At 35.8% G+C, this 17,300-nt stretch overlaps 1 protein-coding gene and 1 long non-coding RNA gene across 4 annotated transcripts; one reads left to right on the forward strand and one right to left on the reverse strand.

Annotated features, from left to right (window-relative positions):
* The first annotated feature begins 1,889 nt into the window (after window positions 1-1,889).
* Window positions 1,890-17,171, forward strand: LOC120336628 (uncharacterized). Its single transcript, XR_013474295.1, has 4 exons — window positions 1,890-2,029; window positions 9,907-10,078; window positions 13,604-13,704; window positions 16,562-17,171. It is a non-coding gene; the product is annotated as an uncharacterized LOC120336628 (long non-coding RNA).
* LOC120331792 (uncharacterized) lies at window positions 2,024-12,223 on the reverse strand. Of its 3 annotated transcripts, none has more exons than XM_078109937.1 (9): window positions 9,862-12,223; window positions 9,164-9,280; window positions 8,591-8,710; window positions 8,171-8,293; window positions 8,040-8,081; window positions 6,917-6,985; window positions 6,162-6,266; window positions 5,560-5,660; window positions 2,024-5,215 (listed from the first exon to the last, which is right to left on the reverse strand). In XM_078109937.1, the coding sequence occupies exons 1-9, from the start codon at window positions 10,103-10,105 to the stop codon at window positions 3,866-3,868; spliced, it is 2,271 nt and encodes a 756-aa protein (XP_077966063.1). In that variant the 5' UTR covers window positions 10,106-12,223; the 3' UTR covers window positions 2,024-3,865. The 3 variants fall into 3 exon arrangements, with proteins under 3 accessions (XP_077966063.1, XP_077966062.1, XP_077966061.1); XM_078109936.1 differs by having other exon boundaries at window positions 5,560-5,705; window positions 8,591-8,707; window positions 9,862-12,222; XM_078109935.1 differs by having other exon boundaries at window positions 5,560-5,705; window positions 9,862-12,221.
* Window positions 17,172-17,300: the final 129 nt, after the last annotated feature.

The raw sequence follows: 17,300 nt of genomic DNA on the forward strand, positions 1-17,300 counted from the left end.
ATTCATATGGCGAACCACGGCCTCTCGTCCGGTTACCATTCCAAGTCGGGTATAGGATTAGTTAGTTATACTGTATTGTTTGTTTTCGGAAGCATGGACTTGGTGGTGGGGGAAGCAGTAACCGACCAGCGGTTACGTGAACCACCTAACGACGGCGAGGAGTCCAGCAATCCTCTCGCACATAACCATCCCTGCATGGGAATCGAACCTGCGAACCCACGCAGAGTAATTAGAGGTGCGGTGGCGAGCGTATTCCTAACGCTTAACCCGTTGAGCCACACCACGTGGCGGTGGTATACTTTCTGGGATATTATACCAGGTATTTCTAATGACGGCAACGAATTCGCATGAGTGCAATATATATAAAAACTAAATATAATCGGGCAGTTGATCACACTTTATTATGTCCGCGGATTGGCGTGGTATTTTAGATAGGTAATGACTTTATTTTGTCGTGAGTCGCCGCAACCGCGAGTTACCTTGAACACAAATGAATTAAAATAGAGAGACATTTTGAATTATTGTAGTTATTACGAGACGGAAAAATTTATTATAATCCAAAAAACCGGTATTTCTAACGAACGCGGAGACCGTTTCAGGAGCCGTTACATGTATATTTCCGATTCCATCTTGTGACCTCTCGCGCCCAGCCCCCCAGTTTATGAAGCACTGCATTGGAGTGATGAAAATCAGCTTACTATAACAGATCGACCAGCTAAGAAATATCCCGGCTGTGGGCGCTAAACAGCCACTCCAAATTTGGCGCCTACAGCGCGGAATGAAAGTTTGCTAGGGATGGCTGAATATTTTTTAAAAGGATACTATTATATTTGTATAGTTTTAATCTACAGTTGGAAGCGATGCCTGAGTACTGAGAATACAGACTCTATTATGCTAGAAATGACCGAAACAGTTTTTTTTTGGCGGCGTCACTATTTCGGTGCAGTCTTTCAACTAGTTATCTTTGCATAGATTCTACCTACCGTATGTCACCAGCATTACTAATTCTTGCGCCAAAGCGAACATCGAAGTTTAATTTTTTTTTAATTTTTGCAAAGCTATGCTTGGATAGTTATGGCATGTCATCATAGACAGACAATATGCAGAGAATTGATTAAATATTACAAAGATGCTACCAAAAAAATTAAGGCAAAAATGTACATTTGATTCTTAGTTATAGATGTGGGGATTGCGACAAAATGAATTATCGGTTTAGAACAGAGACACATTGTTGGTGATTTCCAGAAGCAGATAGGCCTATAACAATTTAAATGTGATTTGATGTGTGCATGTGCAGTTGTACTGATAGTCTATTGAAAGCAACAAAGAGTGTGGAATATTCTACGGAAAGGGGTAGGGGGCTTGATTTTTCATTGAATTTACAGAAAATAAAACAATATTGCATTAAACAAATTAAACAAACAATATACATTCACGCACACGGTATTAGTATCCACTAGTTCGTGATTTTTTTTTTCAAATAAAACAATCTTAATCAAAAACCATACACCAATAACTTTAAGGTTTTAATATATTTAAAGGTGCTCATTCAAAACAATTCCAATAAAGTTCAAAAATTTAAACTTACACAGTACTATAAGTTAACAGTCTAACTTCGCTAACGTTACTCCAATTTCGTCTGTAGACTGTATTTGTATTCATATAACATGAGCAAAATAAGCCACTTATACAAATAAAAATGCTTTCTAGAGAATATTTATGTATTTTTCTCAACATTTCAGCTCTAAAAATATCAAAATTACATTTCTATAATTCTAAAACACCGTCGTAGAAAATGCGAAAAGACGGACAACTCACCAGGCCTCTCTGTAGTCGAGTGAGTTGTCCGTCACCCTGACAGTGCACTGTGACTTTGTAAGGAATAGTGGACCGGTACTGGTACCGGGTACCGCACCTACTGAACTACGTGCCTGTTAGGACCAGATTTAAGGACAAATGTCAGAATGTCGATTTTTAACATTTGAGGAAAATATGCCGGGAAACTGTGAAAACAATGCTCTAAGTTAAGGTGAGTCATGCCTAAATCTGCAGAATAATTTTTTTTGTTTTGGCTGGTATCGGTATACCGGTACCGACATATTGCGCAGTGACTGTTTGCCGATCTGGGGGTCAGACTGTCTCGTAAAAGGGGGGTTTGCACTCAATGTTATAATTAATGTCTTTCAATGTGGGGGCTATTCGGATTCTTGAAATCTGAAAAGTGTGCTGGTAGCAGCAGCCTAGCAGGAGACACCAACCGCTGATTATTAAATTTATTGTTTGATGGAAATGTTATCCGCTGAAACTGAACAGAGTGCTGAATTGAAATTTTCATACTGCAGTGCTCGAATCAAGTAATGTTAGTTTTCCGATGGATTTCTAGCAGTTTCTTTGAAATAAGTACTTCTGACGACACTCTTTGCTTGGGCAATCAAATAAGCATCGAGAATGAAACCTGGAAATTTGTTTTCTACAAATCGCATGATTTTACTCCTGATTTCTTCATCCTGCACTGATTCTTCAACGCGGCCTAAAATTTTGAGCATACGGCAGTTACTGTCCATGTCCATAGTTATTTCAGTAAGTTGGGTAGGTGTTTCAATCCCCCGATTTAATGCTTCCATCCACATCGTCATGTTGTATTTATTTGGTCAATAATTTGGAATCTTCGAACTTTTGCTTGCTAGTTTTAAGTGACTTTGACAAATGTCTAATAAAGTCAAACTTTCTTTCGGAGCTCCAAAAAAGTGGATGGCACAGCACTTCTTGTATGTAAGGTCTGGGCATGTTGTCTAAAATCCTTTGTTTTGGTGTCATCTTGCCCCTGCATTTGTAATGTTCTTCTCTCAATTTTATATAATCATTCTGTTTCAAGGTTTTGCTCTATGGATTTCCTCTTGCCATCGACAAGATCAAGTGTTTTGCGAGTTTTCGATCCGGGCCGTCAATTAGACTTTCAATTACTTTCTTCTAAACTGACAATTTGTTCTTTAAAGTATAATGCTCCCAGGATGCACTTACTTGCCCAAAAAGATGACAACCTTGTGATGAGATGTAAAAAAAAATTTAGGCCCAACTGGTATATGTCGGATTAGTTGGTTAGGCATGGTTCTTCAAGATGGGACTCTGGTGTTCTGTAACCTCTAGTCCCTACATGCTCTGGAGTCAGTGCATTGGAACTTTCCAATATTTCTTTGTTGAACCCGAAATCCGCCAATTTGAAGTGTTTACCACAGATTGATTGTAGAATGTTTGCCGGTTTTATGTCTCTGTGTTGCATTTTGTATTCAATGTGCATGTAATGTAGGCCATGAGCAAGTTGCAACATTATATTCTTCATCTCGTCCCAAGTCAGGTTTTGTTTGTCAGTTTGCTCTAATGTTTTTACATTACAACATTCCATCCGAAATTTGCAGGGAATGTTAAGTACCGCATGAATGTTTTACCGACTGATTATGGCGATGTTTGGACAATAAATGGTCGAGTTATTGATGAAAGTAAGGTCATTTTGTCTGAATTTAGGCGCTTTTATGGTAGGTACGGTACAGGTACCACTGTCTGACTGTACCAATACCGGTATATTGCGCAGTGCCTGTTTGGGGTCAGACGGTCTCGTAAAGGGGGGGTTTGCACTCAATGTCATTATTAATGTCTTTCCATGTGGGGGCTATTCAGCTACTGTATTCTTGAAATCTGAAAACTGTGCTGTACGGTAGCAGGAGACACCAACCGCTGATTATTAAATTCAATGTTTGATGGAAATGTTATCCGCATAATTCTATAATTGGAGGAACTGAATGAGAGTTCTGGATTGAAATTTTCATACTGCAGTGCTCGAATCAAGATTAAAAATAAGACTCTAATGTTAGTTTTCCGATGGATTTCGAGCAGTTTCTTCGAAAAAACTATTTTTGACAAGACTTTTTTTTTTGGCAATCAAATAAGCATCGAGAATGAAACCTGGAAATTTCTTTTCTACAAACTGCATGATTTCACTCCTAGTTTTTTCTTCTGGAAATAATTCTTCAACGCAACCTAAAATTTTGAGCATACAGCAGTTACTGTCCATGCTCCTAGTTATTTCAGCAAGTTGGGTAGGTGTTTCATTCTCCCCATCTAATGCTTCCTTCCACTTGTATTCAGTCAATAATTTGGAATCTTCGAACTTTTGCTTGCCAGTTTTGAGTGACCTTGACAAATGCCTGATTAAGTCAAACTTTCTTTCGTAGCTCCAGAAAAGTGGATGGCACAGCACTTCTTGTACAGAAGGTCTGGGCATGTTGTCGAAAATTAATTCTTCTGTGCTCATCTTGTCCCTGTATTTTTGATGTTCGTTTCTTAGTTTTGAATAATCCTTTTCTTCCAAGGTTTTAGTATATGGATTTCCTCTCGTCATAGACAACATCAGGTGTTTTGCAAGTTCGCGATCCGGGCCGTCAATGATCTCCAGGCTTTTCTTCTTGACTGACAATTTGTTCCTTATAGCATAATGCGGCAAGGAATCACTTACTGGTCCTAAAATATGCCGACCTTTGGATAAGATGTAAAAAAAATTTAGGCCCAACTGGTATATGTCAGATCGGTTGGTTAGGAGTGGTTTTTTAAGGTAGGACTCTGGTGTTCTGTAACCTCTTGTCCCCACATGCTCTGGGGTGAGTGCGTTGGAACTTTCCAATATTTCTTTGTTGAACCCGAAATCCGCCAGTTTAAAGTGTTTACCACAGATTGATTGTAGAATGTTTGCCGGTTTTATGTCTCTGTGTTGCATATTGTATTTAGTGTGCATGTAACGTAGGCCATGAGCGAGTTGCAACATTATATTCTTCATCTCATCCCAAGTCAGGTTTTGTGTTGCAATTTGCTCTAATGTGTTTTCATTACAACATTCCATTACTATAAACCAGTGCCTTCCACGAGGGGTTAACCCGCTGTCCCTGTATCTGACTATATTGGGGTGTTGCATCTTTTCCAATGCACTGAGCTCTTTTGGATCCATGTTGTCTTCATATGGAATGAGTTTTATAACGACTTTATGATTCTCATTCCCGACCTTGTGAATCCCATAGTATATTGGTTTTCTATGGCATAATCTTTTGTTTTTATAGTACCCTAGATTTTCCTTCAATTTTATCCAACCCGAATCTTTATTAATATCTAAATGTTCTATTCCATGGGTGATGTTGGCGTCGTCTGATGACGTTCCACTTGTTTCATCCTGAAAGTATTAAAAATTATGAAGTTTGTTTGAAGGAGGTAAATTTGGTAAATGTATTGCCATGGCTTGCACAAACTGATGTACACATGAACGAGAACCTCTTTCATGAACTTCAGGAAGCTCCTGAAGTAGGCGAACAACCTGAACATAGTATGTGTACCAGGTTAGGGTTTAGATTGTGCCCCATCTTGGTACACATAATTCGGGAGCACGAACTTCAGTGTATGAAAGATTTTTTATGGTTTGTTTATTAAAATCAAAGTTGCATCGACTGATGTTCACAAGATTGTATGGCATTCATAACATTGACACAAAATTTTCAAATTTAACCTGGATATACTTACTGGTACTTCAGGTGCAGCTTGACTGCCATTTGACCCAGGATATTCCCTGATTCCGAATGCGGTTGATTGATTGCCGATCGGTTCAGGATTCTCACTGATGACTGGAAAACATAAAATGGGTGTGTCGTTCCCTGCTGGGTGACTGCCTGAATAAATGTTAAATAATTATATATCACAGACTCACAGTTTATCTATTACCTAGCTTTACTATGTAAAAGATGTGTTTGAAATTATGTTTAGTGAATTTCAATGTTTGTTTTCAGCATTTCTTGGATTTATTTATGAAATTATGGAATCATTATACTTCATTGGTTTTAAAACGATTATGCAGTATTGGACATTTAACCTTGCAATGGTGGTTCATGGGCACCAAAACAGCATTGTTAATTTTATTCTTCAAATATGCATGCATTGTAAGACTTTTTTTTTATTGAAGTGTTTTTTTTCCAGTGCATCGCGATTTATATCACAGAATATAAAAAAGAAAGAATTCATCATATTTTCTTTTGAAAATAATAAATAATAATAATAAAAAAAACTGAATAACTTAAAGCAGATTTTTTTTGCTTTTTTCTAACTTTTATTTGAATGCATAAACATACCATTGAATTGCTGTAAACCTTTATAATTTTTTGCATCTGAAAATATGAGTTTTCTTTTTTTTTCTAGTGTGTTTTGATCTGATCCATTTGAGCTTGTGTCGGATGCTAAAATATAGACATTGCAGTTTTATATTCAGGACTGAATCCTTCGACTATGCCAAGGGTTGTGAATCCCGGCAGGAATTATTATGTTAATAATAATAATCAAATTTATCAGTTGGAGTGAGTGAATAAAAATCCATCGTCTTTATAAATTCATTGCCCTTGTTTTTCTCCAAAAAAAAAATTTGCAATTCCAATGCATTGGCTGCACACATTAACAAAATATTTTTGCAGAATTTTTTCCATGAATTTCACATTTGTGGATTTTTTTCTTCATCTTAACATTTCTCAATCAGTATTGCCTTGAACTAATTCAAATCCATTACATCAGCCGTCTTTTGACATCTTTGTTATTTGGATAAACTTATATAGCCTGCATATCAGCATGTCAGTGACAGCTTTTCTTAGTTTACATAAGGATTCAGATTCTTACTTTCAACAAACTTGTTTAAAAAATTGATTGGATGGCAATTCCACGAAATGTGGTTTATTATAGATTTGTGGTTTAATATAGATATTGTTGTTCTTCAGGAATATAACTAAAAACTGGTTAGGGTTCTGTATATTCCATACATATGGTTTCGTATATTTATTTTGGCTTTGAAAATGTTGATAAACTGGGTAAGATCAGGCACATATAAATACTGACTTACCTGCAAGAGTCTGCTTTGCCTGGAGCCCATCGTTTCCAATAACAATATTAGAGAATCCAGCGAGAGATACTGAAAATATGAAGTATATATATTTATATGTATGATATATTGTACAACTTCTGTGCAACAACTAAACATTAATCATGCAGATAACTGTCTCATTCAGCAGTTTTTGGGTTATTAAGTTTGAGGACTTTTCAATGAAAAGTAGAAACTGTAAAATGTTTTGTGATTATTAAAAATAATATATATTACCGATTATTGTCTGTAATTCCATATCAGGTTTATGTATTTTCCAAAATTTGGTGCCACAATTTAAATATGGCAAGATTGATTGGATCGAGTGACACATAACTTTATAATATGGAAACATTAAGGTTGATGTTATTTTGGTTGGTCAGATATATATTACAGGTATCTAAACTTGAATGAAATTATCTGACTGTCAGATGTTTAAAATTACAATCAATCGAATAAAAATATTCTAAATACAGTGATACCTCAGTAGTCGAACATAATTTGTTCGGGATTGGTGTTCGGCTATTGATTTGTTCAAGTAGTGAACTGTTTTTGCCATAAGAAACGGTTGTATATGCTTTCACACATTCCAAAATGCGAAAAATATTAATAAAAGTGGGCCTAAACCTTCCTTATTTGTCAAAAATGGAAATGGTAGACTTCGCCACGGGTGAGATCAGACACTCTAACACCATTCTCGTATTTCACAATAAATTATTTTTTCAACTCATTAGTTGCTTTCAACATCTCCTTCCCTTTATCACTACTTTTCTTTGGAGCTATGATCAAAGACAAAAAAGTCAAGAAAAAGCACACAAAAACTTCTCAACATGTGTTATCCCGGTTACTTGAACTGCTAACCGACTGATCCTTATTGGATGGTCGAGAGGGAGCCGAAAATTGCGGTTCGAGCAGCATCATCTCACTTGGGCGCATGCCCGGTTTGGTTCTGGTGTTTGGACTTCGAATTTTCGCCCAAATTTTTTCACCGAATTGTTTGAGTGTCGAGTCGCTAGACTACTAAGGGATCACTGTACTTAAATTGTAACTAATGTTTTTTTGTATTCTCATGTTTCTTCCTTAATGGACAAGAAACAAAACTCACTATTAATGGCTGGCCCGGATATGCCTGTCACATGTGCATCACCTAAAAAAGATAAAACATTTGAAAATAATTGAGACTCCTTGTTATTTGCAAAGCAATATAAAAAATTTGAAAGCTTCTAATTCACTTACTAGTTAAATTACTTTCTGTCATCTCCCCTCTCTCTTTGTTGATTTGGATAAAATCATCAAACGTCTTCCATCCATCTGTAACTGTTCCGATTGGTTCCTGACGCGGCAAATCCATCATTTTTGCTTTGGAAATAATATTTGTGTTAGTAATTCATAGATTACCTAATTTATTACGCCTTGGGTAAGATGGTGGACATAGGATTCCAACCCAAGCATGTAAACTTGGAACGGACATCAAAATTTGTGGTTTTCAGAAATGACCTGTTGTATCAATCCAGATAAATGAAATACCATTTTAGTTCGGTAGAATTAGACATTTTTGCTGTTATATACCGGTATATATGAAAATGAAACATTTAAAATGATTAAATTATTGTGGTTTCGTAAGCAGTACTTTAAAATATGCTTTCGATCACTTACAAGATAAGTTACAGACATCATCTATCGTTCCTTCTGTCTGTTGGTCTGAAACTCCAATTGTTCTCCCCTCGCTTGTAGATGGCTCAGTTGGTTCTCGAGGCAGCAAATCTCTAATATCTGCTTTGGAAATAATATTTGTGTTAGTAATTCATAGATTAGTGCAAAATATAGATTTTGTTTGAATCCTGCATGTTCTGAAATTTTTTCATCAATGAAGATACCAATCATTTTAAAATTTCCAGTGAGGCTTTCTTTTACCTTTCACATATTCTCTGGTGTGCCTGTTGCCCATCTTTCAATCCAGCATGATTACCTAATTTATTACGCCTTGGGTAAGATGGTGGACATAGGAGTCCTACCCAAGTATGTAAACTTGAAAATTCAAATTCGTGGTTTTCAGAAATGACCAGTTATATCAATCCAGATAAATGAAATATCATTTTAGTTCGGTAGAATTAGACATTTTTGCTGTTATATACCGGTATATATGAAAATGAAACATTTAAAATAATTTAAAGTTGTTGTGGTTTTGGAAGCAGTACTTTGAAATATTATATGCTTCCATTCACTTACCAGATAAGTCGCCGAAACCGTCTATCGTTCCTTCTGTCTGTTGGTCTGGAACTCCAATTGTTCTCCCCCCGCTCGTAAATTGCTCAGTTGGTTCTTGGTGTGGCAAATCTGGCCTCGCTGTATTCGAAATGATATTTATGTTAGTTACATGTTTGAATCCTGGTTGTTAGGTAAAGTTTCTTCAACAATGCAACCAACTTTTAATTTCTTACTAGATGGAACTGAGAGACTTTTCTTTTATATTTTTGCATATTCTCTGTTCTGCCTGTTGCCCATTGCTTGGTACTCCGAAGTATGTGAAACAAGATGGCAGACACCGGAACGTAATATGTGTACCGGTTAGGGTTAGGCCATAATTATATTCCAATTTGCCTTCTTTTAATTCTATTGCAAGTTTGGGGACTAGTCAAATGACTCCTGAAGTATTTGTACCTAAAATTATGACCTAACTCTAACCTTGTGGGCTGGTACACATACTACGTTCCGGTGTCCACCATCTTGGTTCACATACTTCGGGAGTACCCATTGCTATACCAAAATTTCAAAATTAGTTATTCGATGATTGAAAGTTCTTGATTTTATGACATTTTTATTTGAAGTCGATACTCATTTTTTCTCTATTTGTTAGGTTAAGCAAGACGTAACATTAAGGATGTCTGAGGAATCGGAATTACTGCTCTATCAACATATAAACAAACCTTGGTCATGTAGTGTCAAATTATTATCTTCTGCTTTTCTTTCAGGAGATCTCGGCCCAGGATTTTTTTCAATCCCGTGCATAGCAAGCAGAGCAAAAAAGAGCATTCTTATTGCCAGCGTCATTCGTGATGAATGAGGAAGTAATTGGAGAATGAAGGAGGAAGAAGCATTTGCCTTTGACCTCATCCCACCCCGAAACATGCCAATTCTAATTCGGTAGGTGCACAAATTAACATTGGTCATTATTTTTTTTTCTACTAAGTCAACTGTATAATAAAACACAAGAAAAAAAATAAATTACATTTCATTCTAATTAGACTACTAGATACAGATAAAGAATATTCCACTTCTATAAGGATATTTCACTTTTTTAAATTTGCAACTCATATATCATTTATTAACTAACTTTAAGAGATATAGTTCAACAAACTAATATATTTTCTTCCTGGGTCATTTACTAAGCTAGAGGCCTAATAATCAGCTTAAAATCTCTTTGAATTTATCAAATTAAGTAAAAATTTCACATTCCTGCACTTTGCACATTTCTGGTTAATACAATAGAAAGATTCAAAACACCAGTGTAGTTAAAGCAAGCGTGAAAAAGCTATAAACAGATGAGAAATGATATATTGAAATCAGAATCATTCAATATTATCAGAAGGTTTGGAAATGATTAGCGCTTATTAATAAATGTACATCAGATAAAAGCCTATTCTCACTCTTAACTGCGTTACAACCCAAATTGTATCCAGCAAAATTATAATAAACCATATCTTCATTTTCAATAAAAATATTTTAGTTCGGTGAGGCTCATATCTTTGGACTCTCTAACTGTCACGGTCAAAATGGAAAGGAATTTGGGGAATCTTTCTTTAACAAAATCCCACAAGTAATTGTCATTCATAGAAATTTTTTTCACCAAATCATTATCGCCGTGACTTTTTCTGTGTCTAATAAAACAGAGTAATGAGTATGTAGAATTGCCATTGTATTTCACTTCACTCTGATTCAGAAGGTTCTTTATGCAGCCGGCTTGATTCTTTGGTATGTCGTACAGCTTGCATTCATTGGTGGACAGTTGCAATCTCTCACACCAATTGTTTTTGGAATCATTCATCTTGTAGTCTCTACGCTTAGCTCCAGTTATTGGGTTGATGAGATTCAAATCGCCTTTTAAGCCTCTTTTAAAATTCCATTCTTCCATCGCTCTATATAACATTGTGCAAAAATTAAGCCTGTCTGTGTTGCTCCAGAAGAAGGGATGATTTTTCACTTTTTTTATTTTTGGTCTATCACTTGCTTTGGTATTTATCATTCTTCGAATGAGATTTTCTGCAATTTCAGCTTCACTGCATTTCAATTTGGTTAAATCTGGCTTATCGTTCGCGATATTATGGGATCTGGAACTCACCTCATCCCCAAAAGCATGTTTTCTTTCGGATAGAATGAAATAAAAAATCCCTCCAAGTGAGAAAACATCTGTAGATTCAGTGACATCCAATTTGGAGTCTGGTTGCATCTCTGGTGAACTGTAATCTGTGGTTTTATCTATTGTGAAACTGCTATTATATAGCGGTGCATGCAGGATTTCCTTGCTGAGTCCAAATCCATAAATTACAACTGTGGTCTTTCCGTTATCCACTTTGTAGAACACATTCTCGGGCCGGAGATCTCTATGAATTATTTTTTTGTCGTGAATGAAACTCAATCCATCTGTCAATTGTTTCAAAATATCTTTTACATTTTCCTCACCTAATGTAGAAAGGTCAACATCATTGAGTGTTTTATCACCGTAGTATGGCATGACTGTATAGATACATTTTTCACCATTGTGAATTTGACCGTTCTCAAAGAAACCAGAGTCTAGACGAGTAGCTACATTGCAATGTTCTTCTACTTTGTCTAAATTGAATGCTTCTCTTTTATCTCTTTCTTCAATATAACAATCGACCTTGATAAGAACTTTTCTGTCTCCTACAATTCCATCTGTCATTGTTCCTTCATATAGCCCAGGTATTTTAGTTTTTCCTGTTATTTTCGTATTTTCTTTTAAATCTATTGGTTCAATCATTCTGTCTTCAGTCTATACTGTTCACAAATATCGTTTCCCAGTGTTGTGGAATAAATACCATTTATGACCGCCAGTCCGCATCCGAAACTTTTTTCTCAGTATTGTGAAGTAATACAGTGATATTATTTTTTTCACGGTTAACTACACTTCTTTGTGGAGCGTGTCTTACTGGGTACGTCAGTATGCGATGGGTAGATTTTCTTCTTTCAATATTTATATGCCGCAACATGTGTTAATCTATACCATTAAAATCATCCTTGGTTGATTATATATTGCTGTTAATGAACAATAAAGCTCATGTTTTCCAAAGGTGTCTTTAATAATGCTTCATTTATCTTGTTTGTGCATGTGTATGTGCTATTAATTGCCAAGCATTTTGCTTTACTTTGAAGCAAATTTACATTGTCCAAGTGTTTTCTATACTCCAGTTGTATGTTGGTAAATTTTTATTTGCGTGAAATCACAACCATTCAAAACCACACATTTAAGAAATGAATTGATGGTATTGGCGTAGCACAAAGGCTAATGTTAACAATTCCCAGCCCTACTTATTGAACAAAATACTTTATAAATTTGCAACTAGCCAACTCCTGTTAAAAAAATCTTCCAATGCTTGGATGGAGCCAGCCTAAATATTGTCTAATTCTTGGTGACCCGTGAATTCCATTCCTTGAAAAACCTACCCTTTTTTGAAAATTACAAGTTTTGTCTATGGGTTATCAATTTGTGTAGTTTTTTTCTAAGAATATTCGGTCAAAGCAGGGTCGATTGATTTGAGACTCGAAGCAGTTCAATACAATCTGGAAAACAGCAATGAGTCAAATTTGAAAAGATATGACATGATCAAAATTTATGTATCATTATAGTGTTGGGTAAATCCCAAGTACTGAGTTGACCAACAAGACATCACAGCCTCGATTCATGTTTGATCCCGATGTCAAGTGCTGTGATAAGCCTCATTGACGGTTAGTGGGGCATGAGTCTGAATCCTTTAATTCAATTAAGTAATCTTTGGTAAAAGGTTACTTGAGTTCAAATGAAGCTTGTGAACACTTCTATAATCCCATCCTATCCCTGAATGTGTCTTGTACGTGCCAGCCTGAATATCATCCAAGACAATCTAAGAATGTCAGGCTCCATACTTGGAAAAATCAAGCTTATTGTAGAATTTTATACGATGTAGGGTAGTTTAAACATTTGACTGATTTACCTTGATATTATTTACTTTTATTGTGTTTATGGATGGCACACTTACGTCTTGATATGGCTAACTGTCGTGTATTCCAGTCTATGTTAAGATATGTTTTATGAAGGTATTTAATGGTGCTATAGTCATTGGGTTTGAATTATATATTTTTTAAGCTCCTAAAATAAATACAGTATTTGGGATTTTCTTTTCTGACAAAGTCATTTAAATGTAACTGGTATTTTTGCTATGTATTATGCTTGCTTGCTTGTAACACTTATTTCAATGGTTACATTTTATTGTTTGTCAGATCACTTTGTCTGACTGATATTTGGATTTAATCAATTTTAGAGAAATTGTTCGTTATATATCGGGATATTAGAAACATAGAACACAGAGGGGATTTGTCAACCCAAACTATATGAACCTTTGCCATATCTATGCCATCCTAACTTGTAATAAATAATTTGTCGTTATGTTTCAGTTGACGGTCAAACCAAAACATTTCTGATGGATAGGTCATGAAGAGAGGTGAGGAGATACATCATTTACACAAGCGAGAAATTAGTGGCATTATACGAAGAGGTAAGATTCTATAATGCAGGAATGGTTCTTCTACTCTGACTGTGTCGCAGCCAAAGTGAACGGACGTTGCTATGCTGTTCGTTGCCCATGGTTACCCCTCCCGTACTTGACGGTGCCCGGGGTCTTTTTTCTGTAACAAATTTGGTTTTTGGACTTAATATTCTTAATTTATATATTGTCCGACTCATTTCTTTTAAACCTGCTCGATCACCAACTTTGGTTTTTCGTGTCACCTTTCACCGTGAAATGTCATTTTGAACTTTTTTTTCTAATTTTTGTTCACAGTAAGTGCTAGGGTTGCCACTTCTGGATACATTTTTTTTCGAATCAAAAGTTTTCGAATCGAATCTTTCCGAATCTGATTCCATTAAGCTTTTTTTTTATTTGAGTGTGTATGTTTGCTCAATGTCACAAAAAAGCTCAAATCTAGAAGAGAAAAACTTGAAAATGGAATACGCTATATAGCAAGGATGATAAGGGTTTTTCAGTAAATGAGCCACACTTATTTCCATCATGATGAAAAAGATGTAGGTCATAGATATCACCAATAAACGCATTGATGTAAAACTCACTGTTGCAACTTATCTGTGAGTCTTACAATACACTTATTATTGTGTTATACTTGTATCAGGACTGAGGCAATTTGATGAAATTCATATGAGAAAATAAGCTGGGAACAGTTGTACTGTTATGTCATAAACACAGTAACAGCACTGCTTTCCCTAGTCTGTTCCCACTGCCACAGTGGTATTTCACTTCTTGTTATATTGAATTGAGACCGGCCTCATTACAGATTTTTTATCTTCAAAATTTTAGTACAATATTCTATATTTATGCCAGCAGCATGGAGTAATACGACAAAAACATTCTAATTGCCTCTGAATTACTACAAATGGGAAAATGCTTACAAGAATATGATTGAAGAATATGATAAAATTAATCACGATTAAATTAATTTCGAGAAAAACAATCGTTCACCCGACTACGATTGCGAACAAAAATTTCCATAAAAATTCTTCATTATTATCGTGGACTACGTTTAATTTCGTAATTCAGAAAATCCAAATGTGCATAACGGACGCCGCGCTGACGAGCAATAATTGGTCGACGCTTTATCTCGATCAAACATGGTCGATGGGGCTAAAGTAAGACGACATTCGCACAATATGCTTGGTCTGGTATGAAATCTGGCACGTGTTGATGTAAAACAGTGCACAAGTTGCCATTCCTCAAGTATTATTTACTCCCACCTGTCCGTTATGACATTTGCTAGAAATAATCTGAAATGTTTTATTCCCGCTTGTATCGCGCTAAAAAAAATAAAAGTAAATACTACTTTATTTTGTAACAGATGAAAAAAGACGTGTATGTACGTGTACGTGTATATATTACATTATGTCCCCCTGATTTCGTTTACCGCCACTCTAGTGGAAGCCTGACAAACGCAAACAAAATAAATATATATTTTCGAATGAGAAACATGATTATCAATTAACATTGCCGGCCGATGAACTCATTCAGTAATAGTTCAAATGTACGCAAAATATGTCACTCAGAACAAAGTTTGACTTAAATTTCAATCAAAATTAAATATTATCTAGACGTCGGTAGCTGATTCTTTATCTAATCATGACAGGGCGCACAATTACTTAGTCGCAGCGCAGGTGTGCTGTTGAAAATTTTCATCAAAATTATCACGAATTTTCAGGTATACGATTCATATGAATTCGCGCATAATAGAAACTTATGCTATTCAGTCGAAAACTGAACTCGCAGTTTGGTGGAAATTAGGCCACACATCATCTCGAGTGATGCGTAAAAGAGTGTGTTGTGCCGAACTTAAAACTAAAGATGGCAGATAAGTGAAAAAGTCAATCACGAAAAATTCATTTTCATTTATTTCGGTCCCGTAATTTGGTGTTATTTGAAGTGCCGCATAAACGCATTCGGCAGATTGAAAACCGCCGAAAACAACGATTAACAAACGTTCAATGTTTTTCTTTCGATCCCGTAATTTGGTGTTATTTGAAGTGCCGCATAAACGCATTCGGCAAATTGAAAGCCGCCGAAAACAACGATTTAACAAACGTTCAATGTTTTTTTCTCTCGGTAAATCGCTCTCTTCTTCCGAATCGCGTAAATCTGATTCGAATCGATTCGGAAAAGATGCGATTCGAATCGATCCGATTCGTAAATCCAAAAGTGGCATCCCTAGTAAGTGCATTTTTATTTTGGTGAAAAATAAACTACCGACTGACTGACTGATAACTGCAAAACACAGACTCCATATCATTTGGAACTTATTCTAAAAATAACATACTTTTGTGCAAATCATCCTAGATTACTCGAAACTTTGGCATTCCCGAAGTATGTGAACCAAGATGTCGGACACCGGAACGTAGTATGTGTACCAGGTTAGGGTTAGGCCATATTTTTAATCCAATTTTTCTTATTTTAGTCTTTATTACGAGTTCGGGGACTAGCCAAGTGACTCCCGTAGCATTTGTACCTGAAATTATGGCCTAACCTGGTGGACATTATACGTTCCGTTGTCCGTCATCTTGGTTCACATACTTCGGGAGTTCCGAAACTTTTAGGTACACTCCTACATGAAGAGAAGTTCAAGTGTTAAATAAATTTTCTTTGTTATAATATAAGTAATCAAGAAATTTATCATACCTATTTGTTTTATGGCCACCCTGTTTATTCTAGATTAGGTCATACGAGTCATTTCATTTTTGGACGACTTCAATCCCTTCGAACCTTTGATAAAAGTAAAGTAAATAACTCTTGCCCCCAACGCTGGTGACAAATTTTCTTTTGCACCAACTGAATTGTCTTCTTTCTTTGTTCACAGGTCACAACCTACACTTCTAGTGCTCACTGAACATTATTTCAAATCTTCATGGATTCGGATTCAAATGTCTTCCTAGTGAAGTATTGCCTATTGATAAGGAGGCTACATTTCCCTGAATCCCTCAAGGGCTATAGTTATCTAAAAAATCTATACCCTTGACAAAAGACTATTATGCCTGTCTTATACGAACATGACCTACAGGTTCTTTAAAAATTAAATTCCAAATGAAAATATTCAAAATTGATGCTGGTATCAAAAAAAATTAATTTTACCATTTTTGAAGGGGCTCGATCATTCTAAAAATGGCGCGTTGACGTCTTTATCTCTGAACACGGCCATGGACAAGCAGTCACGTATGTGGGTGAAACTACTTTACCTGCAAACGACCCAAAATATTCCATCCCGCCTATCCAATTTTTTGTATACACATTGATAGCTTGTAAAACATGGGATTTTAATCTGTGATTGCATCATATTTAGGTATATCGCCTTTTCTTACTGGGTTCCCTGGTTGCAAATGAGATTTAGTTTGCTAGTTTTGTAACTTATTCTATATTACTGTTTGTATATTCAACATGTGCATTTGTATAATAAATACATGTTAACATTTTTTTTTTCTTTTTTTCAAATTTTGTTTTACTGTTAACTAATGAGCACAAACTTGGAAGGAGCTGACTCCGATGACTGCATGGTCGTACAGCTCCCTCCAGTCTATACTGAAAAAAAAAATTTTTTTTGT

The sequence above is a fragment of the Styela clava genome, chromosome 2, assembly GCF_964204865.1.
Source record: "Styela clava chromosome 2, kaStyClav1.hap1.2, whole genome shotgun sequence".
Classification (NCBI taxonomy): Eukaryota; Metazoa; Chordata; class Ascidiacea; order Stolidobranchia; family Styelidae; genus Styela; species Styela clava.